This window comes from Lepisma saccharinum, chromosome 22 (genome assembly GCF_977018435.1).
Source record: "Lepisma saccharinum chromosome 22, izLepSacc3.1, whole genome shotgun sequence".
Taxonomy (NCBI): Eukaryota; Metazoa; Arthropoda; class Insecta; order Zygentoma; family Lepismatidae; genus Lepisma; species Lepisma saccharinum.
In genome coordinates this window covers 19,836,949-19,861,254 of record NC_139250.1, presented here as the reverse complement: position 1 = coordinate 19,861,254, position 24,306 = coordinate 19,836,949, and the positions used below count along the sequence as shown (strand labels likewise).

Here is a 24,306-nt window from a genome sequence, read left to right as displayed (position 1 = left end):
GTTTGGCCAAACTGGAAGAACTTTCTCTCCTGCGTATGTATCCTATGTGGTCTTCAAATCGGTCATTGATGAGTCTTTTGCATTGTATGTATGTATTTTCTGTTGCATTCGCATTTGATACTGTAGATGCCAGTATTAAGATTAAGGTCATAAAAGCTTAATATGATACTTACCTCATCTGCAAATATGAATAGCTTTTCTTTGTAGGCAAATTTGATAATTTCCTCTATATTCTGCCTACTAAGCACCTGACCTAAAAAATAAATATACAAAAATAGCAAATTAGTTAGAAAAGTACAAAACAAAATTTTAAAATGCAGCAAAACATAATGTTAAACTTTGACACTGTTGGGCAATTGAGATTATTTTACAATAATTATAATTGTGAGGAAATTGCAACTACATATGCCAATGTGTCAGTTTCATCTAAAATATTCAAAGATACATGTGAGTTAATTGAAATTGAATTGAAACAGGTGTCATTTTATCAAAAAGTTCACTTTTGATCCAAAAAAATTAGCAAAGAATTCATTAAAAGTTATGAGTTTTAGCTCAACTCCCTTTGTGGGTGTCATTTTACATACTTCATAGAACACCCAAGGTCCAAAAAAGTATTGACTGATATTGGTGATTACAATTCAACACATTTGCTAACAGCAATACCATTGATATCTGCTGATAACCTATTATAAACATGTTTTGTTCTGTGACATTAAAATGCTTCTCATGTACCGTGCCGCCAACATACTTGTTAAAATCAACACAAAACGCACAAACAGCACGATAAAAAACACTTCAAATAAAAGTTTTTTTCCAAGCTTTCGTTTCCATCTCTGAGTTGTTGATTTTAACAAATGTGTTTCTTCTTATAATATCCAACAAAAATGTTAAAAATAGAGGTGATTCGATTCCACTCTGCACTCAGTGCCATAACAAAGGGTGGGCGAAGTGGGCGACCGCCCTGGGACTCGCATTTAAAGGGGTCTCCCGTCCCATGGGGTTGATACAAAAAATCTAATAAATAGAAGCGAGAAAAAAAATATGGAAAAGGTTAATTTTGGGGGCCATAAAATTAAAACATTGTTTTTATCTGCTTTTAAATTCTAGTTAAATGTTATAAATGAATGAATACGTCAAATCAGTGGAGTAACACACAGGTAGGCGGACCATAAGCCTAAGGAGGCCCGAAAAAAGTAAAATTATCATCGTACTTCTCATGTGAAACATTTACGTAAAAATTCAAAGCGCTCTGTCTTGTATTTTCTTATTGACCTTGCACTCCCAATTTTAATAAGTTAACAATAAAGCACCTTCAACTGTCACGAAGCAAGTGTAACGCATTCCATGCTTTCGGAGTTTCCTTCCTTCCTACAATAAACTCGGGATGGGAATTAAAAAGAATTGACTGTCCCGACTAAAGCGGGATATCTTGTAGACTTTCATCAATGGTTATAAAACAAAACTTACTCAATGTAACAGACTGCAGACTTCTCGTGCCTGCCTCTCCCCCCTGCCCCTCCCCCCAAACAACCAATTCACATATGCAAGCATGAAATTGAAATTCTAGGCCTTCCCGATGGCGCAGTGGTAGCGTCGTCGCCTTGTAATCAAGGGGTCCCGGGTTCGATACCCGGTGGAGGCACATAGTGGTTCGGATCCCACTTTAAACTGTAGGTCCAGTCCCGATTAGCCTTACTGTGCATAAAGTGGACTTAAAACACCAAATCAATCCAATCCAATCAAATTGAAATTCTTGAAAAATCTTAAAAATCGTCAATGTTATTTTCATAGGGTTTTATATCTTCACATATATATTTCATAGTTCGAGGAGGAGGGGGAAGGCATGGCAACCATTGACCCTTCGCTTGGTACGGACCTGCCTTAAACCTTCAGATTTCAGCTCCCGGAATACAGAGTGAAATATATTTTTAGGGTGAGTGAAATTATTAAATATAATTTTGTCAGTAATTTATTATAATTATTTAAATATGATAATTTACTGACACATCCCTGAGGATTTTGTATTGATTCACATTGAGATTTCAACGGGGGGGGGGGGGGCCTTGCATTCTAATCTCACCCAGAGCCTCGTGATATGTTGCTACGCCACTGCCTGCACTAATACAGTATTGGCCATATTATTGGACTCATTAGTTGAAAAATGAAGCACAGATAAACTCACTTTATGTAAAGAAATTTGACAGATATAATGTTTTGTGATACACATTGCATTGTTATACACACTGCAAGTACTGTCAGTACTTCGTATGACCCCCTTTGGCTCTTTTTGAGCCCATTTTATTCATTGTTTGTGTACAATTCCTTTTCATACTATTCTCTAAACTTCAAACCACGTGGTTTATGAAATTACATGTTGTTCCGAAGATGCAAATAAAGAACACCCTTACAACAACCAAAATTAATATTATTTCCTTTGTTATAACCAAAAAATAGCATAAATAACATGGTAAACAATATACGTAGTATTGTTCCAGGCATTTTTGCGAATATGCAAAGAATCGTGCTGCAATCTATTCTTTGGACACAGTAACAGAAAGGATTGTGGGAAACAAGATTATATCGAAACAGACAAACAGTTTAATCACATAAAAAGTTATAACAATCGAATCCTCAAATACATTTAGTTAGAACACACAAGGAAATGTGCTTCTTTTTCACAATGAGTCCAATAATTTGGCCAATACTGTATCTATACTGATGCTGATACCCATTGCCACCAATGTCGATGCCTGAATACTTTAACAATTGAAGTTGTTCAAATTTTTAAAATAACAATAGTGTGTAAGTATTCCACTGCAATTATATGCATTATTTTAGCAGTTTTTTCTTTAAATGTTAGAAAATTACATCAGAACATTCAAATACATATTTTGGGTTGAGGCGATACCACTTTGTGAACCAATGCCGATACTTTCACCGATTCCGATACTTGGAAATTGTAATAATTAAAAGTTGTTCAAAATATTGGTTACTATTACTGTGTAAGTACTCTAATTATATGCAACAATTTACCAAGTTTTTTGATTTAAAACATTCAATAATTACATCAGAATATTAAATTACAGGTCATGTTATCACAAATTTCAGTATTAGCACACAAAACTGGGGTAAATAAAAAGAAACTTCGATATTTGCATAATGTCCAGGATAATTAAGACTCCATGAAAGGGTTATATATTATATATATATATATATTCAATTAACAAAGAAACATGCAGTGATGAATACCTGTGATCCGCTATAAAACTCCTGGCTATCTTCTTGGTATAAGTGTTTCAAACATTTTTGAAATTGAATATTATATTGAATATTTTATGGATGAAACAGTTTTGTTCCTAACTTAATACACTGCACATAGTTTTTAATGTCACTATATTTATCTGTTTAAAACATGTTTTTTCGGTTCTTGATTAAAACACTGTTTTAACTTTAAAAACCTGTTTAAAACAAAAAAAAAAAAAACTGTTTTTCCCCCTCTGAAAAAACACAAATCTTGCCAACCCTGGTCACATGTCATTTTTGTGAAGCCAGTGAAAGATCAAAATGCCAGAAAAGCATTGGTCGGTATCGGTAAATAAATTCCAACTGATACTTTCCGATACCAATATCGGAATACTATTGGTATCGGCTCAGCCCTATGCATATTATGTAATCCCAAGATCAAGTTTTTCACATGTAACATAAATCCAAACTTTAAATTTTGATTACTTTCTAGAATAATTAAACTGCAAAAGTGTTACGTAGCATTTTTGTAAACCCCACAAAAAGACCAAAATGGCAGACAAATATTAGCCGGTATCGGTAAATATATTTCACCTGCTACTTTCCATGCGGCCACCACTAGTATTAGCCTATATATCGGCATCAGCTGAGCTCTAGTTAAACAGTAGTTAATGTAGTTCATACATTATAAATGAATCATACACAGTCACAGACTTCTGGCTTGTAACACACTCATTAACTTTCAATGTAATTGTTACAACCCAGAAGTGTCCTGACTACATTTACATTTAAGTAACAAAAAACAAATAATAATAAAAAACGTATATACCAGTTGGATTTCCTGGATTTATGATGACAATCGCTCTTGGATGACATATTTTTCTGGCTTCATTTATAGATCTCTGAAGTTCACTAATCTCCAATCCCCAAGCCTTGGACTCATCCAGATAATATCCAACCTATACAAGAAATAGCAATTAATTCACAATTGAATTCCAATAAATTTTAAGGCTCATTTACCATATGTAACAAATATGATTAAAAGATACATTGGTGTAAATATATCAACATTATTATGGATGTAACTGCTTCAACTATGATTTAGTTTCCATAAACTTTCAACTGTTCATGACACATTTATATCTCTCACCTTCAATGAAAAAAAATAAGGAGGGAGGGGCATATCTCCTTTCACTCCCTGTAATTGACGTTAATATAATAGCACCTTCCCACAGGAAAAGTGTTGCTTTACAAATAAACATATTCAATTAAAAAAAATAGAAAGGATATTGATGACAATGCAAAATTATCAATATTCTTGGTATATTATTTTAACAACTACTTTTAAATTACTATAAGGGTTGTTTGATAAATAAGTGGACTGGGTCTGTGATTTTGGTGCATGTAGAAATAAGGAAAAAAATAGTGTGTTTATTGATACACTTGTCTATTGTGCACGTTACATGCACACTGTTAGTCATCTGTTTTGTTCGACCCTCAAACGTGAATGAGTGCAGGGATGGATTCCTCCAGATATGCACAACGGTGTATGATTCTTCTCGCTTCTCAGAATTCCTTGCACCAATTAAACACTGAAGTATGCTGCAAAGCTTCATCCCTGTACACCGCATTTAATAGGTGAACAATCTCTGCTGGCTACACACACTCAGGACACAGGAATTGAATCACACACCGTTATGCATATCTGGAGGAATCCATCCCTGCACTCATTCACGTTTGAGGGTCGAACGTCTACCTGCGAACAAAACAGATGACTAACAATGTGTATGTAACATGCGCAATAGAAAAGTGTATCAATAAACACAATCATTTTGTTTTCCTCATTTCCACATGCACCGAAACAACAGGCTCAGTCCATTTATTTATCAAACAACCCTTATACATAGGTCAGTCAGTAAGTAGACCACAAACATTTATTTAAAAAATACTAAGTGAGATACAGACTTGAAAACTGTGTTTATATTTCAACATAATCTCCACCAACATTGAATCACTTATCCCGTCGCTTCATCAGTGTCCCTAGAACCCGCTGCATAAAAGTCTTTGGACTGCTGTCCCAGACACAGTCGCACCTCATGTTCAACATCTGCACACTTTTCGGAAATTCAAATGATCATTCCCATACTATGCTGTAGGCTAAACCATGAAAACATCCTATTGCAGTTGCTATGCTGTCTATCGTCACCTGCTTGTCAGCTCGTACTACCTCCACGCACAGTCCTCGAGTAAGGTTGCCATTTTTAAGCTGAGCTTCCAATGCACACATCTGCTATTAGTGACTGCTAACTAAATTATGAAACTGGATTGTGCTGCCACCTAATGACACCCTTATAAACTACTCACTACTATTTTGAGCTATCCCACATCAGTGTGACTTATTTACTGACTTCCCCTCATACAAAGTAGTCTTTACTACTTAAAGGATAAGTTGGAAAGAGAGACTGGATTTTTTTAGACACTCCATTGTCTACTTTTCTTATTTTCCATCTACTCCATTTACGATGAATCAAACCTGGAACTTTTGTTGTGATCATTATAAACCACTTGTACAAGTAAATATGAACCATTTTCTTAACTTGAAATACACAGCACTCAATTACAGCTGAAGAATAGCCTACTTATTGTAACGTATACTTACTTGTTCCATATTAAATTCTGCTAAAGATGCTGAATATAGAGGGTACTGAGGGATTGGTATCATAACTCCAGGTTTCTTTCCATTTACATCTGCAATTAACAATTTCAACACTGACTGGAAAAAGAAAGAGAATGCTATTCAATAACGGAACTAGTAAAAATATCTGCATTGACTCAAAAATCAGTATCTCAAAAGCAAAATTAATTTCAGAACCTTTCAATACAAAGTTATAGGATAATTTTAAAATGTACAAATCTGGTAGATTTGTATAAAATCTGTACTCAGTGGTATTTGAAATTAACACACACACACACACACACACTCTCTCTCTCCAAATTCAATAATTTGTTACTTAAACAACACATGCACAAAATATAAAATAAATAATCTAAAAGACAAAAAAGTTGGTTTAAGGAGCTCTGAAAAGGAGAAATAGAAAATCATATCTAAATAAATTTCTTAAAAATAAGAGATTTTAATCAACTGAATGATCATAAAAAACTAGACTACTGTCGGATTAAATTATAGATATTCGAGTTTGGACTCCACTTAAAAATTAACCAGTAGACCTACATTGAAATGAGTTACATCAATATTTAGCTTATTCAATTCTGCATTAATCTATGTAAAACAATTTTTTTTTGAGTATGCCTTCTATTTTTTATCATCATGAGAACAAAAAAAGCGCCAGTTATTTTAGTTTTGTAAATGATTGCCAACTTTGAAATTCTGTAAATCAAAAACGGGTTGTCCGATTGAAACGAAATTTTAGTAGGGTGCAGGCAGGAAGGTTTTAAACTCAATTTTTCATTTTCAGGTTTTCCAAGTTAAAAAAACAAACAAAAACGTATTTAGCAATTTTGTGAAACAACGTTTCCTTAGTATTGGGTAGTCCTACAAATACAATATTGGTCTTGAAAAGGTCTCTCGGGCTACTGACCAGGTGAAGATGAATGTGACATAAGCTCTCGAAAGCTTGGAATCTTTTCCACAACTCACCTGGTCGATAGCCCGAGAAAATCTTTTCATTCGTCGTCAGGAAAGCTTCTGGTCTTGTTTTGAAGCTCTTTGCATCTGTTTCTAAAATGTACTATCATTGTCAATTCACATTGCGAAACCGGTTTTATAGATTTTTATTCAGAGGAGTAAATCTGTATGTGGAACGTGGCAAGATCACAAGCATTGACTCGCAGTGCTCGTCGGCAGTTTGCTCCGTTCAACGGACATCACTGTGTGCCGTGTTGATGATGGAGATCGTTTGCAAAACTCAAAAAAACCCGGCCCTTTTTTTGTTCTCACAACGATAAAAACTGGAAGGAATACTCGAAAAAAAAATTGGTTAGCACAGATTAATGCAGAATTGAACAAGTTAAATTTTGATGTAACTCATTTCTACTGTTTAATTTTCAATTGGAGTCCAAACTCTAGTATCTATAATTTTTAATCCAATAGTAACTATAAACTATAAAGAGTCATTATAAGAAAAATATTTATTCTGCAGAGTTTGTCATTAAAGTACAAAAATATATTATTAAAAATTACAAGATCATATTAAATGTGCATCATGTACTTCTGGAGACATTATGACAAACAGAAAATTCAGTCTTAAAGAAACCCTCTCAAAATACAAATAGGTATAATTAAGCAGGAAGGAAAATTAACATTTGTAATGTTAATGTAACACCTACTGTTCAAATCAGTTAAAAATGATGTGGCTCACTTGTGTGATTTGGGCCTTGAATTTCTTAGCAAGTTTCCATTCATAGAAATACATTTTAGTCAAACATTAGAATATGGTGGCCCACATCAATGTTTCCTGCAAATTTTCATATTAGCAAAAAGGTTACTTGATCCCCAACCCTTTCTCATTTAAAATTGCTAAGATATATTCCATGGCACCCTTGAAGGTGGGTACTATGAATTTTTGAAATGCCACCATTCAATTCACCTGAAGTATTTCTGTGAAGCGACACTGGCAAATTATTCAATTTATTATCTGTTTTGGAACTACAAGTATTAACCTGTTTCAAAGTTGCTACACACTCTAACCTTGTTTAATGTATATATAGATATGTATGTACATATATGTATTAGGAATGAAATCTTGTAATCAAGGGGTCCCAGGTTTAATATCAGTGCAGGAAGGCCCATGATGGTTTGAATCTCACTTTAAACTGTAGGTCCAGTCCCAAGTCCTATCTGTCCATAAAGTGGGCTTAAACAAAAACTGAAACATATACAATTTTGCAATACTAATAACCTATATTATATCAATCCAACATTAAAGCACAAACATTCCATGACGATAGTAATTGATTCATTCACCTCCTTGACTTATATATGCAAACAGGTGACTGAATGGGTTTTGCTTTAGAAAAAGAAACTTCATATATTTTACAAAAGCTGGGCACATGAATTATAAATTTACATACACACAACGAACAACAATATTGCAGAAATGTGAACACTGTTACAGGCTCCTTATGTTTTTTATAAGTAGGACTCTGATAGTTATGCACTAAAAAAATGCAAAATATGCACTAAAAAAGTGTAAAATATGCACTTTAATTGTACGAAAATAGAAAACTTCTCGCACCGTACAGGTTTAACGGACAGAGAGAAGAGCTGTGTGAATGCCACAACACAATGGTAGCTAAACATATCGGGTTTCACTTGCAGGAATTAACCTACAAGCAATAAGAAACTTGCATGCAGCGTTGCCAGCTTAGTCGATTGTTTAGGTGAGAATGACGTACCTGCCACATTTCATACAATCCAGGAAAGAAGAAAGACAGAGAAAAGAAAAAGAAAAGAGAAGCGAAGAGAAGATCAATAAATACAGTATATGCTCGGTGGGTACAAAAATATGTACATCAACAACTTATTTTTCATACAAATATGCATTTTTAGTTAAAAATCCTTAAATATGCATTTGCATATGCAATACGCAAAATGCATAATTACCCGAGCCCTATTGATAAGACAGGTTAATCCCCTGTCGATATCACCCGATACAGGCACATCAACGTTATCAGTTTATTGGTAAAATTACTGGTAATTTTAGTGATCTGATACATCCATGTAATTCTTATTAAACTGGGACAATTTTCGAAAATTCTGACTGTAGGAAGCATTTTTGAGGAAAAGTGGGCAAACAACATTTTCTGAATGTATTTGATGTGCTGATTACGAATATTTTGTTTGCCACTCTCGATTTTGGTGTTATATGCTTCAAATCGCTAAAAAACAAAATGGCGGCCATACGAAATGAGTTCCTATTAACTTTTGAAGGAGCAGAATCAAAATAGTGATCTTGGTGTCAAACATTACGTTTTTGGGTATGCTGAATCCAAATATTATGTTTTCTAATCTGAAATTTTAAGCTATGTGCTCCAAATCGCTAAAAAACAAAATGGCGGCAATACGAAATGAGGTCCTAATAACTTTTGAGGGAGCAGAAAGAAAATAGTGATCTTGGTGTCATACATTATGTTTTTGGGCATGCTGAATCCAAATATTATGTTTTCCAATCTGAAATTTTAAGCTATGTGATCCAAATCACTAAAAAACAAAATGGCGGCCATACGAAATGAGTTCCTATTAACTTTTGAAGGAGCAGAAAGAAAATAGTGATTTTGGTGTCAAACATTATGTTTTTGGGTATGCTGAATCCAAATATTATGTTTTCTAATCTGAAATTTTAAGCTGTTAGTTCCAAATCGCTAAAAAACAAAATGGCGGATACGTGCATCCATGCAATGTTTCGTATCCATACTTTTGAACTAGGAATAAAACAGTGTAACAGTACGTTTTTAATACAGAAAAAGTATAGAACATTTCTGAAGTCAAGATGCAAAATAATAATATTATTCAAAACATAAGACCATATTGAAAGAAATATTAACATTACCAGTGTATGATAAATCCGCACGTTATCCTTATTCAACCTTATTTTGCCTACAAAAATAGTATAACATTTTTCTAGTCACGAATATTCATGTACTCCTTAGTGCCAGTATCTGCACATTTGCAAGCTGCAGTACATACAAGCTGGCCTTTCCTGCAGAAACATGTAGCGGATATACAACCACCCAAACATCCACAGGTGACAATGTTGTAGCAGGGTTGTGGAATTGGTGGCAGCGATTGAAGTTTTGGAACGAGCTGTCCATCAACCATTTTCCATCCCAAGATAGTAGGTGGTGGTAACACAGGTTTTGGTATGACCGACTGCCTCCACACCATGGCTTGATAGTGGGCCCGTTGTACATTGTAACCGTAGAGCATCGGTAGTGAGGGGCAGTGCTTGTGGGGTTTTTCTTTGCTGAACAGCTTTACTCTGGCTTCATCACAGCTGCTTGCATTCAGTACACCATACAACTTGCATACGAACTTCTCTGCCTTGTGTGCTGTTTCTTGTTTCAATTCGTCAACACCAAGATTTAGTAGATCATTATTATTAGTGTTAAATATTTTCCATGCTGTCTTCTTACTGATCCCAGCAATGTAGGATACTGTGTCGCATCCTGTTATGGCATGGAATGGGATGAGAGTTTCGAAGACAGGATCCGTAAATGAAAGCTTCTGCCTGACTTCATGTACTGGAATGTATTTTTTTTTTTTTTTTTTTTTTTTATGTTCCTGCTCGCAACCACAATTTCGTACATCTAATCTTGTGAAATAACGCTACCAATTGCACTAATACATCTGCATCACGTGCTGAGACAACAATGTTATCAGCACCAGAATTAAGACAGTGAACTATAGTGCAGGAGGCCTTAGAAAGAGTGTTTCGCGGGCTAACAGCAGACGTCGCTCGCACACTATTGCCGATCCTCTCGTGTCGTCTGCTCCTCAGCAGAAAAAAAACAGGCCGAGGTAGCAAAAGGCAGAGGTCACTCACCCTTCCAGAAGGGTGCAGCGAACTAGCTGTGGCAACCGGGCTCGCTCATTCGCGGACCTGATTGGTTCTCGCAGACACACCCCCCATATTGTCGTCTGCTGTAAGCCCGCGAAGCGATCTTTCTAAGGCCTCCTGCACTATACACTTCGTGGTTTGCCTGCAATCCTTCAATAGACAAATCACGATTGTTTGTTCGTACGTCATCCTCCTTGTGAAATCCACCGGAAACTACAAATATGTTGTCTTCAGAAGCTTTGTTGATCAAATGATTAGAGAGAAAACAGGCCAAATCTTTTTCATTCTCCGAGTTAGCAAGAAAGTCACTGAATTTGTTGGGGATTAACACGGATCCATTTTCTATTACTCTCCTTACTAAATGAGCATGTTTCAAGCACCTAACCTTGTTCCAGCCTTGATTGAAGTTGACTTATACCGATCAAAGTTTACATCAATTCTCTTAAAGCTTCTTCCCATAGAAACAACAAGGTTAAGAAATGCATCTGCCAGTTGACCAAAGTTTAAAACTCCTGCAGGCTTTCCAAGTGCAACAACTAATGCTTGACCATCTATTATAAGGCATGACGCAGACGGAATTGATATATCAGGTGGACAAATTACATCCTTGGTCATCACATCAGCTAGAATGGCTTTGTTTCCTGTTCTCAGACTTCCGTTTGTGTTGGCAAGGAAGATTGGAATTGGCATTAGTTCATGACACAAAATGCGACACATTACGACCTGCCTCATAGGCAGTTACGAGGCGATGGAGAATATTCCTGTCAGTTTTCAAAATGGTTTCCTTGCAACTTACTACCAATTTAACTTCATAGAGTGACTTAAAGGTCTTTGCATTTGACTTATGTAGAGGATCACTTGACTTGTGTGTGACTTTTACCAGGGGCCATCATCCTTTCCTTCACGAAGGTGTCTAGCTTTACCTGGCCCAGTGTTTCAGCTTTGAGGAGAGTATCTTGAATATCTGAAGTAGCTAAATCCTTTGTTTGTGGCAATGTTCTGAAGGAACTGATAAGAAACATCTTAAGATGATGGCTCAAAGGTGCAGGTCTTTTCAAATTTATAAGTGGATCCATGGTTCTATGTTTCTATCATTCTGAAATAAAGTAAAAAAAGAAAAAAAAATGTATCATAGGTTTAGTCATATTTGTGGTTCTTTTGTTTAAAAAAAGAGGGAAAAAACTACAACAATTTTCAAACATGTCACATTAGAAAACATAATATTCGGATTCAGCATACCCAAAAACACAATGTTTGACACCAAGATCACTATTTTCTTTCTGCTCCCTCAAAAGTTATTTGGAGCTCATTTCGTATAGCCGCCATTTTGTTTTTTAGTGATTTGGAGCACATAGCTTAAAATTTCAGATTAGAAAACATAATATTCGGATTCAGCATACCCAAAAACACAATGTTTGACACCAAGATCACTATTTTCTTTCTGCTCCCTCAAAAGTTATTTGGAGCTCATTTCGTATAGCCGCCATTTTGTTTTTTAGCGATTTGGAGCACATAGCTTAAAATTTCAGATTGGAAAACATAATACTTGGATTCAGCATGCCCAAAAACATAATGTTTGACACCAAGATCACTATTTTCTTTCTGCTCCTTCAAGAGTTATTAGGACCTCATTTCGTATTGCCGCCATTTTGTTTTTTAGCGATTTGGAGCAAACAGCTTCAAATTTCAGATTACAAATCATAATATTGGGATTCAGCATACCCAAAAACATAATGTTTGACACCAAGATCACTATTTTGTTTCTGTTCCTTCAAAAGTTATTTGGAGATCATTTCGTATGGCCGCCATTTTGTTTTTTAGCGATTTGAAGCACATAACATCAAAATCGAGAGTGGCAAACAAAATATTCGTAATCAGCACATTAATTACATTCAGAAAATGTTGTTTGCCCGCTTTTCCTCAAAAATGCTTCCTACACTTTTTACAGCCACATTTCTGAGAATTTGCACCAGGCTATATGGGTTTATTTGTAAAGTAAAAGGCTAAATATGAAGTTCCTTTTTCACAGTTATGACTAGGGCTCTGAAGTTGATGACATAAAAAATTGACCCATGACCTTAAAATTCTTAAATGACCTGAAAATTTTGAAAAATAATCTAAAAACAATTTTCACTGATAATGAAAGCTGGATTTTTCATAAATTACAAGAGTAGTTGAATAATTCGATGAAACCCGTTGTTTGGTAGTGTAAGTACCGATGTAGTTTTCTTTATTCTTACTTCAAGGTTACATAAAATACACCACAAGGGATATTTTTAATTTTATTCTTTCTTATTTTATATTTTATTCACCTACTTTCAGAATGTACCTTCCATAATACAGTAGATGGCCAGCATCTGAAAATACGATTACATTTTATTTTTATATTGTGACTAGTTTTACTTTAAAAGCACAGATTAAAGTGATCATAGAGGTCAGCAAGGGAACCTCAAAGTAAGCTACATAGAAAGTATTTTAAATTTGCTGGAGGAAAATTAAATTTCCCACAATAAATTATTTAATGCGTTGGCAAACATTTCAGTTAAAATAATATTGTGTTTTCCATTGACCGTATTTTTTATTAATGGTGAACTTGCTAAAAGGACCATGTGAGGAACTTTAAATACCGTATTGACCTGAATATAAGCTGCACATTTTATTCAAATTTCTATTGTGAAAAATTAGGATGAGTCTTATATTCGCGATCTTAAAAAAATTATAACATTTCGTCAAATATGATGTTAAAATGTAGTTAACAGAAAGCAACCTTTGAAGTAGCTTGAACACAATTGTAACCTTAATTTTTCAATAATGATACTCAGTATGGTATTTAAGAAATTTCCAGAGGGGGGAGGGGATTCTAGACAGAATGAGATAATGCTTATATATTGTTGCAAGACCTGATATAATATATATATATATATATATATATATATATATATATATAATATGATTGGTTGATTTGGTGTTTTAAGTCCACCTTTATGCACAGTAAGGCTAATCGGGATTGGACCTACAGTTTTAAAGTGGGAACCAAACCACCCTGTGCCTCCACCGGGTATCAAACCCGGAACCACTTTATTACAAGGTGACAATTTTAATTGGTAAATGGGGTCACTGCACACTTCATTTATGCCACTGAACTTTTAAAAAAAAAGCTTAAAACAAGACATATTTTTAATAATATGTGAAAAATTGCCCATATAAATTTGTACCTTGACAGAAAGAAATGGCCAAATCCACTTTATGATCAGAACAGCTAATCGGGACTTTGCCTACAGTTTTAAAGTGATATTTTGACACGCACCACCAGAAATCTAGTCTGCGACCTAACTTTTGGGGATCTGAATCAAACTTGGGCATAACTTTTGGGGGGAGGCAGAATCAAAAAGTTTTCTACCACAGAAAAATAGCACCCAAGACTGCTAAATTACTTACATTTACGAAATCATAAAAAATACTCATCAACTTGCATCTAAGGACAAAGGAGCTTAACACAAGTTCTATTACCTTGTTAATTCTGACAATTTGTTAGGTGGGCAATGAAAGATAATGTACGTGTATATACTTCATCACTAGATACATCAAGCCATCCATGTCACGTAATTTTACATTTGTTAAATCTTTCATGGGCAACAAACAAAGAAACTCAATACTTTACTACCACCTCCGTCTGTGTAGATGCACTTGCAAATTTTCAAAACTGATTCTTTGATCAACACAGCCTTCACTGCCACCAGCTTTATCAGATTTTGTTAATTTTGAAGCAGATTCCCAATATAGCAGAGTCCGGAACTCGTAATGATCACTTTTTCCACTAATATTCTAGCTTCACAAAGAAATCTAACTCATTATTTAAAAAAGCACACTGTTCTTTAAAAAATGACTTCGTAAAGGGCTCGCGCACTTGTGTCAAAAATTCCATGTAGGCTATCTTTGTGTACAATTGTTCCACTCATACAAATACAGACGTTCTGAGGTGACAAGTTCGAGTCACGTGACAACCAAATTGTAACTTTCACATGCATTTTCCTACCAAATTCCGTGGACAAAGAAAAGGGAAGAGGGGAGGTGATCTTCAACCCTGGCCACTTGTTTGGCAGTTCCAGGAATAGAGCAGCGCTTGAGGCCACATCTGTGTTCGCCAAATGGAGCTTCCAGTTGTCTTGACAGAAAATGTTGCAATTGAATGGTGAAGTAGGAAAAGTAACTAAATTGCCAATAATTTCTTGTTTCACCCCAAACACCATTCCCCCCAGGGATAAAATTTATCAAGCAGAGAGGGGGACACGAGTATCCAGAGGGGGGAATTCCTCCCATTCCCCCTACAAATACCACACTGATGATACTGTATTTTGTATGTACTGTATTTATGATAAAATAAAATATGTATCTACCTAATTATATTTCCCTGAATCTGTCAGTAAATGGTTACCGGTATTTTCTTTTCTTCCCTTGGCTTATATTCGGGTATCACCTTTTCTTTTCTTTTCTTTTATTTATTTTTTTTTGTAGCTCTTTAAAATTTTAGGGTGCAGCTTATATTCGGGCCAATACGGTATGTAAGTTATGCTAGCAAATGCATTTAAAATTCACGAAAGAAGGGAGGAGAAAAACAAGCCTCAAAAATGAAGAAAAATGCAATAAAAACAACAACAAAAAAAATTACTGAACCCTCGAAGCCAAAAAAGGCCAAAAATGCAAAATAATAATATCGTTATCTGGTTCTAACTAAAGGCAACGGACAGATATCAAGTCTACATTGTTTTCAAGGGAAGAAAAAAATATGATTTTCCATCAACTTCCGAGCCCTAGTTACGAGAACTACTTTATTTCAGACGGTATTTTATATTCTGTTCAATTAATTGGATTTGATACGCAACAGTATGCCATACGACACCTTTTTATAGGTGATTATCAGAGCTAGGAATTTTAGGTGCAAAAATTTGCCAATAAAGGTGCAAAAAAGGTGCCAATTTTTGTACAAAAAAGGTGCTAAAATAGGTGATAATTTTTAGATGTAAAATTTATTGTGAGCAGTGCATACATATATGATTCAACTTGTCTGGATAAACACATAGAGTATTCTCTGGTTTTAAATCGTTTAATATAACTAAGCAAAGAAAATTTTCTTGATACATTAGAAAGCGACATAAAGGAAAACATGCTTCTTCTTACTTGCTTAGAATTAGTCATCTAGAAAACTGTTAAAATAGATTACATTCAAAATTTCTATGTTCTTCTGAGTGAGGCTACATCTGCGGTCACTAAGCAGATACTTGTAAGTTGAAAAAGAACGTTCAACGTCAACAGACACAAGTGGTGCGTATTTTGTTTTCAACCGGTAATCCACATCCTTGTTGAAGATTGTAGGGTTTGAACAACAATTCGTAAACAATACAGCATAGGACAAAAAAGCACAACTTCTAGCAATTGTAATGCGTCATTGTTGGCACTGTTTAAGGTCCGTGCGCTTACTACATTAACGTCCAAGAACTGACGAAAGCCGATTCATTGTTGTGCAGTAAACAAGAATCGCGTGCCAAGAAGCCGTGCCTCGAATGTGGGTGGGGTTAAATAGCACGCGAGTTGTATTAAAAAAAATGATAAAGATGCAAAAAGGGCGAAAAGGTGCAAAAGGTTCTGAGATTGTGAAAAAGGTGGAAAAGGTTCTGAGATTGTGAAAAAGGTGCAAAAAGGTGCAACTGAAACACCATGAGAAGAGTTCAATACGTGCTTATTTTGGGGATGGGTCACTTTTTTAGCCATTTTCACACAAAATAATTTAAGGTGCAGCACCTAAAATTCCTAGCTCTGGTGATTATATATGAATATACCACAATGTTTTGAGTACTTCTTATAATAAGCATAAGCAGTGGTTGGAAGTAGCATACTACTTGTAGCATCGCTACTGTAGCTAGCTACAAAATTTGTAGCTGTAGCTGTAGCGGCGCTACATTTTGAAAATTGTAGTTACAAAATTTCTGTAGTTGTAGCGAATTCGCTACAGCTGCATTTCTTCTCAGCATTTTGACGTAAAATTTGAATGTGGCAACAGCACCAAAAAAATATCTACAATAACACTTACTTTTGTAGGAGGTTCAAAAAGACAGTCTATTATGTGGAAATATGGATAATCTAGATTATAAATATCTCGGTATCGCACATTATAGATATCCGCATAATTTATTTCATTAGAATCTGAATAATTCTAATATCCAGATAACTAACTGACAGCTATGTTTTTTTTAGCAGCATCGCTATTTTGGGGAGAAACATGCCTCGTTTGCGGCACACCTGGGAAAAAGGGCCTAGTTTGCGCCATCCAGGAACAAATCCTGTGGATATCCATGGCGTTAAGAGACAGCAAATGTCATTAATTAAACGAGCGATCCATTCTCCTCTACAATGACAAAGCAATAGTGCCAGCAATCAATTGCTCAGTACATTAACGATATTGATCATTGTCAGTATATATGCTCACACCAGAAATTATTGTTACAAGAACGATAGAATACACTTTCTGGAATTAGAATTATTTTCGTCATAATATTTGTTCATTGATTTTAAAATTACAATACGTTTAGAAGACTCGGGTTTACACGTCAGATTCCTCAATATATTTTATGATATTGTAAAAAGTACGAAACGACAATTTTCTTTAGTTGATATACAATTTCCAAATTTATGTATTTTTCCTAGTCTTACGTCGCTTTTCTGTAACTTTCACTAATCATGACAATGATACTCTTATCTAGAGTAGATTTCTGTCACTTTTGGCAAATTGTGAGAAAGAGGAAGAATGATGATGATGAGCAATGTGGGGAATGGAGGAGCAGGAGGGGATCCCATCTCCCAACTAGGTGCCTTACCTAGGTTTTCATTTGAGTCCACTTTATGCACAGATAAGCTAATCGAGACTAGATCCAAAGCACTATGTGCCTGCGCTGGGTATCAAACCTGGGGTGCCTTGATTACAAGCAGTGGCAGATTACCAAATAGGCCCAATAGGCACGTGCCTAGGGGCGGCAACTCTTGGGAGCGGCAAATCTTTTTTCCAGAATATCAAGAATAATAAAAAATGTCTTATGTACACAGTGACAATTTAGACCTATGAAACCTAATCAACGGTTTGCAACACTTTCGCTTCATACGAAATAAACCTTGATGTATCGGATTTATGTGTTATCAAGAAATGTTTCGTCTGCTCTGCCTCCTTCAGGTGCCAATCAATTTGTTTTTAACCCTTGCTGTGGCTTTTATCGCTTACAATACAATGCAAGCCACCCAGTCTTTGTTGGTTTGGTTTTGTAAATACATACCCCTCGATCTTCCACTAAGCTTTTGTTAATGGCCAGGCAGGAAAGAAGACTGATTGCTTGAAACTCGCACCTGTAACAATGCCAGTCTTAAAAAAAAAATAAACACTGCTGATAAGTGAGTGAGCGAGTGCAGCTTTCGCGTGGACAGCAACTAGTTTTTGTCTTACTGTATTCTCTGGCTGGTGCATTCAGTTTGTTGCTAGTGCGTTTGCGATTTGGTGGTTTTTCTTTTCTTTTATGCAGCAGGCAGCATGAAGCGAACAAAGTTAAGTGGGGCGGCTTATCGTAAACTTGCAAACGCAAAGCGTGAAAGAGGAGCAACCTTACAGAAAAAGCTTGGTACAGTGGACACGTGTTTTAGGCGAAAGGAACAAGTGATTTCCGAAAGCAGTTCAAAAAGTGGAAGCCGAAGTGGACGTGGCTACATCAAGTGAACTCTGTGAAACGCAAAATGTCGAAAATATTGTGGGTTTAGTGGAGGAAGAAAGTGCACCTTAGGTAGTGTCCCCTCAGTTCGTAGGAGTTACTGATTGTGACAGTGAGAGTGCTAATTTCGTTAGTGACGATCCTGCCGAGTGGTGTCTGAGTGAGTCTACAGTTGACATTCTTCTAAGACGTGGAATTAATCAGAATGCTGAAAATGATTTTTCTAAATCGCGAAGACTCACTGCAGGTAAGACAAGATTTTTAAATAATAGTGTTTTTTTTTTTCGTAAACTTGTAAATGGCGAATCAATTTTGTGGAATTATTTGGTATATTCGTGCAGCACTGGTGCCGTTTATTGTGCATCATGCTGATTGTTCAAGGGCAAGACAAACATCGCAACTCACGGCATTTCAGACTGGAAAAACATTTCAAATATTCTAGCATCACACAAAAAGTGGTGAGTGGTGAATTTAATTTCTCAATACATTACATAATTTTAGGTATAGCACATACAGAAAATGAATTGTTTGTTATTGATTTTTATCCTTTGTTTTTTATTTCAGTATGTTCACTAATTTTTATATTAGCCTGTAAAAATACTGCAAATAAGTTACTACTTTTCTTTTGAGAAGGGCGTACATTAAGTTTGTGCCTAGGGGCAGCGAGGAAGCTTAATCCGCCACTGATTACAAGGGGACAAAATTTCCAATGTGTCTTGACGGAAGCATTCCCAACAGGAAAACTTATGTAAAGGATCGCTCCACCTGTTTCTCATTTATGCCATACAAGCATCCTACAGCTTCCCCAAGGTTCGAGCAAACATCCCCACCCCAGCCCCAACTAACATTCTGTTTAAGGGAAAAGAAGATAAATTGATAAATATGTTATGTTACTCTCCTTTTCCACAACACATTATAGTTAATTTTGATACATATGATATATTCCAATTAATTTTTAAAAAGTTGTCTGTGACAGAAATATTTTTGATATGACAACAAGTGACGTGTGCAGTTTGTTGTGTCACTCCGCCATTGTTGCATTTACTTCTTAGGGAGATTTCAGACCGAAGCGACAAGTAACAAACGAATACATGTCACTTATGAACGAGCCAATGAACAATGTTTGACACCATAGTAGAATGCCAGGCCACACAAGTCAGAGTAGGACTGGTGAAATCCTGGTCGCCTGTTGCTTTGCCTCGTTTGCACAAAGTACATTGTACTGAAAATCACTCAACGGTGTGAAATCTCCGTTAAGGTTCATTTCCAAGTAATAACCGTTACTTGTTGCCTGTAACATGTCATTTTTAGGTCCAATTTGAAAGTTCTCCAATAAGAAATTGAGAACTTGGGTTATTTATAAGTTATACAGTTAAAGGCGACTGTGGTACCATACCTTAATACCATCTGATGCTCCGGAACAAAGCATTACATCCAGATAGTTTGAAGGGATACCACCATCTCTCTTTTGGATGTATTGCGCTACATGCTTCCTTATTATTTCAATTCCTGGCGAATCTGTGTATGAACCTGGAAAACAAAAATAATTGCACATGAAAAGGCTTGCGTTACATAAAGGATCACAAAATTACAAAAAAGTTACTTAAGGCTAAGAGTGACAGTTGGCATTTGGGGCATTTGCTTTAATATCGTTGGAATAGGAATTGTTACAAAAAAAAAGGAAAAAGAAAACACGGTGAACAAGAGAGTATGTATTTTTCCCCATGTTGTAAGTGGAAGTGTTTTTTAAAAGCTCATTAAGCTAGATATGAGGTTTGAAAAGTATGATAAATAAGAATTTTCATAATCCCGTATATTCATTGTGGAGAAAAAAAATGAAACAACTTCAAGTTATGGCAAATCAAATGGAAGTTTTGACTTTTACACCTGCAAATCAAATCTTTAATCTGTCTTCTTTCCATTGATATGTTTTTCTGTGTCATCGGGAGTTTGATATTCCCAAGAGAGCAAGTAAAATAACACTACCATAAATAATTCTTGAAGCTTTCCTGACTGTGAATATTTAAGACGTTTTCTCGGGCAATCAGCCATGTGAAGCCTATCCGGAAATCACCTGGCTGAATGCCAGAAGAAAATCTCTTCAATACTACCATGAGCATAATGCTAAATATTCTCCTCCTCCTATGACCATTAAGTGCACAGACCTCTCTTTCCCAGCTGACAATGGGGCAAGGTCGGTGGAGGACGAGCAGGTTAGGGTCCTCGCATCTGGCAGGACATGAATTGTTATCCTGCCCTTAACCCTTTCGGAGCGGGGCCTATAGATGTCAGAAGTAACTCAAGGATGGATGACAAATATTTCGTCAAACAAATATTTTTGGTAATAAAAGTTTAATAAACAGGAAACTGAATGAAAAAACACACGGAATCTTTTTTGGTTTAATCTCCAAGCTTTCACCTCACATCTGCCGTCATCGCCGAGTAGACTCTGATGTCATTCTCGCGTCGCTAGGCTGATTGTTGTGCTGTCGTATTCGCCTTTATATAACTTGGGGCAATCACGACCAGTGGCGGTTTGCCCTGATCGATGGACGCATTTCTGATGACGTCTCTGCGGCCAGTTGTGAAGAAAATTCTCCTTCATTTTGAGTTTTTTTCTTTATTTTATTAAATTTACTATTTGTATTATCGTTTTGATACTACGTATTCGCCTTTATATAACTTGGGGCAATCAGCGACGGTTTGCCCAGATCGATGGGCACTAGCGGATGGGCTTGATTTTGAGTTATTTCTTTTTTACATAAAATTTACTATTTGCACTATCCTATTCGCCTTTATATAACTTGGGGCAACCAGTGGCGGTTTGCCCTGATCGATGGGCGCATTTCTGATGAAGTTTCCGGTCAGTTGTGATAAACTTTCTCCTTGACCTTGAGTTTTCTTCTTCTTCCATTTTTTTAAAAAAAAATACTATTTGTATTATCGTTTTGATACTATGTATTCGCCATTACATAACTTGGGGCAATCAGCCACAAGTGGTGGTTTGCCCAGATCAATGAGTGCTACCGGATGGGAGCTAGCCATACTTTCAAAAAAAAAAAAAAAAAAAAATGAAATTCCTTCCAAAAATTGGTACATATTGACATGTTTACCTTACCGAATGAAAGCCTTGGAAATTCTGAATTAAACGAGCCCTCATTGGCATTTATCATGTAATTACAACTTTTTTTTTTAAAAAAAAAAATTTCAACATGTTACATTTTGCTTAAAATTAGGCCAGTCCTTGGGGAATTTACATGGATGACGAATACTTCGTCATCCGCCTCGAAAGGGTTAATATTGCTTCCATTACTGTTATTATGACAAGTTTATTGCTATAAACTTGGAGAATATTTTACACCAACATATTTTTATCCTAGCATAATTCAAGCACAGGCTTGAAAAAATAGGCGTAATTTTGGCTTAGAATTAACCTCTGATGCCTAACGAACAAAAGAAAGGACATTTTGTTTTCCTAACATAATTACAACATTCATAGGACATTTCTAAACGTAATACATGCATTTCATGCAAAATGATTTACGAAAATCGTGGTAACGAAGCAAAATTCGACCTTGGCATCCACATGAGCACTAAGAAGAAGGTTTACATTAAGTGGACTTCAAATGATACTCTTCCAAACATTAAACCAACAGATGGTTTGATTGAGTGATTTGTAATACACAAATGCACATTACAGATACATACCGACACTTGCTCCACGGCAACCAGCTAGAATATCCCTCGCTCTTGACTTTACATCCTCAGGAAACTGTGGTTCTTTTAAAAGAGGTGGGTATGCAACACACGCCACAACCTGGGAAATAAAGACACTGATATCATATCACAAGATTCTAAATATTTCAACAGAGTGGCACAGAAGTTTAAACAGGAAGTACCAGTCTTTTTTCAATCATCTCAAACAACATAGAATGTGAATCTGCGATGTCATTTTTCAGGAGTAACTTTTCATCATGTAAATTTAGAACAATTACTGCTATTGATCTTGTTATTATTCAATTATTATCTCATGTTTACTGTCATAACCTTGGTGCAACTAAACAACAGCTAGTATAACATGAAGGGTAAATTAATTTAGTAAGTAACAGTGTATATTGATATTCACTCTTTGTACACACTTGAAAGCTTCAATGAGGAGGTACACATCTTGTTAGAAGATTATGTCTAGCAACAAACTCTATCTGGGGAAACATGCAATGTTCTGGTATGTCACAGTAAATGTCCACCTATAACAGTTTGTTCTGCAAATAACAAAATTTGGTAATTTTTCTACACCCCCACACCCGAACAAAGTAATGTGACTGAAGAAACACACTGTGGGCCTTGTGAAACATTTTGCAAAAATTTGGAACTTATCATTTATGATTATTGTGAAATAAGGATTGTAGCTCAGTCATTAGGGCATCTGACTACCATGTGAGAGACACCGAGATTTTTTCCCACCTATTTCCCACCCAGCATCATAAAAAATGGGTACCTGGAGGAAACTCTGGGGCATGGTGCTGATCACATCACCACCACCTTTGGCTGTGACGAAGAAAGTGTGGAGCCCTAACTCCACACCCCCTAAACCTCATCAAGGCATGCTGCAAAGCACAGGCAAGCACACACAACTTTTTACATTCACAAAACTCACCATCAGGAATGGCTATTCCAGTGACAAGATAAAATTAATATTAAAGTATAAAATTTGTACCAGAGCCATATCAATAGGGGAGAAAGAGTTCCAGGAGGAAGGGGGGGGGGTGCTTTCACATGAATTTTAAAACCTAATATTCAACAGGCAAAACTACTTATATGTAGTTTGTTTTATAATAAACATGATGTTTATTTGTGACATATTTGCAGGAACATAATATCGATTTGATGGAGTTGAATGTAGTTGGTTTAAGAGAAAGTTATGTAACAATTCTTTAACTGGGTTACATAACAATATCATTGTCTACAAAAAATATTGCATAATCCATGACTTTCCTTTCTGACAGCTGGACTGACAATCTTCTTCATGTGTTGCAAAATTTGAATTTTTCCATTTTATCTCGACAGTTGTTTTCTTTGAAGAAAAGCTACTTTTCTGGTCACTTTTGGAGACCTATACTGGCAATATGCTAGATATATGAATGTATAATGCTATTTTTTTTATTTTTACATGGGATATTTGTTGATTTATTGATTGAGTTGGTGTTTTTTAAGTTCACTTTATGCACAGTAAGGCCACTCGGGACTGGACCTACAGTTTTAAGTGGGATCCGAACCACCGCCGGGTATCGAATCTGGGACACCTTGATTACAAGGCGACGATGCTATCACTGCGCCATCGAGGAGGCATATGGGATATTTGTGTCTATTAATTCATGAGCAAAAGAGCAAAAGGTTAGTCTTCGAGGGAACCTCCAGAATTATATTTCTAGATACGTGCCTTGGAAGAAATTATTTCTCTTTACTGGCAAGCAACCTGTGTGTTCAAGAATAAGCACATCATTGTGGACATAATTTTCCACATGATTTTATAGGTAAGCACAGAATAACTATGATGGACCTATATTATAAGTAGGGACATTGAATTTTCGCGATGCGTGAAATCGCAAAATGTGAAAAAAAGATGCAATTTTGAACATTCTGCACATAACTACACCCCCAATGATGAAATATGCATGAGTTTTATTCGCGAAGTAATGCGAAATGTGTGCTTTTCCACGAAATGAACGCTTTTTCGC

General features: G+C 35.8%; 1 protein-coding gene across 1 annotated transcript in view; it reads right to left on the bottom strand.

Annotated features, from left to right (window-relative positions):
* Positions 1–24,306, bottom strand: part of LOC146004934 (alanine aminotransferase 1) — a 109,660-nt gene that overhangs the window by 20,558 nt on the left and 64,796 nt on the right. Inside the window, exons 3-7 of the mRNA XM_083143986.1 lie at positions 22,277–22,385; positions 19,965–20,098; positions 5,903–6,016; positions 4,073–4,202; positions 174–253 (exon numbers count right to left, since the gene is read on the bottom strand). Coding sequence (XP_083000112.1) covers positions 174–253; positions 4,073–4,202; positions 5,903–6,016; positions 19,965–20,098; positions 22,277–22,385 — 567 coding nt within the window. The remainder of the gene's footprint in view (positions 1–173; positions 254–4,072; positions 4,203–5,902; positions 6,017–19,964; positions 20,099–22,276; positions 22,386–24,306) is intronic.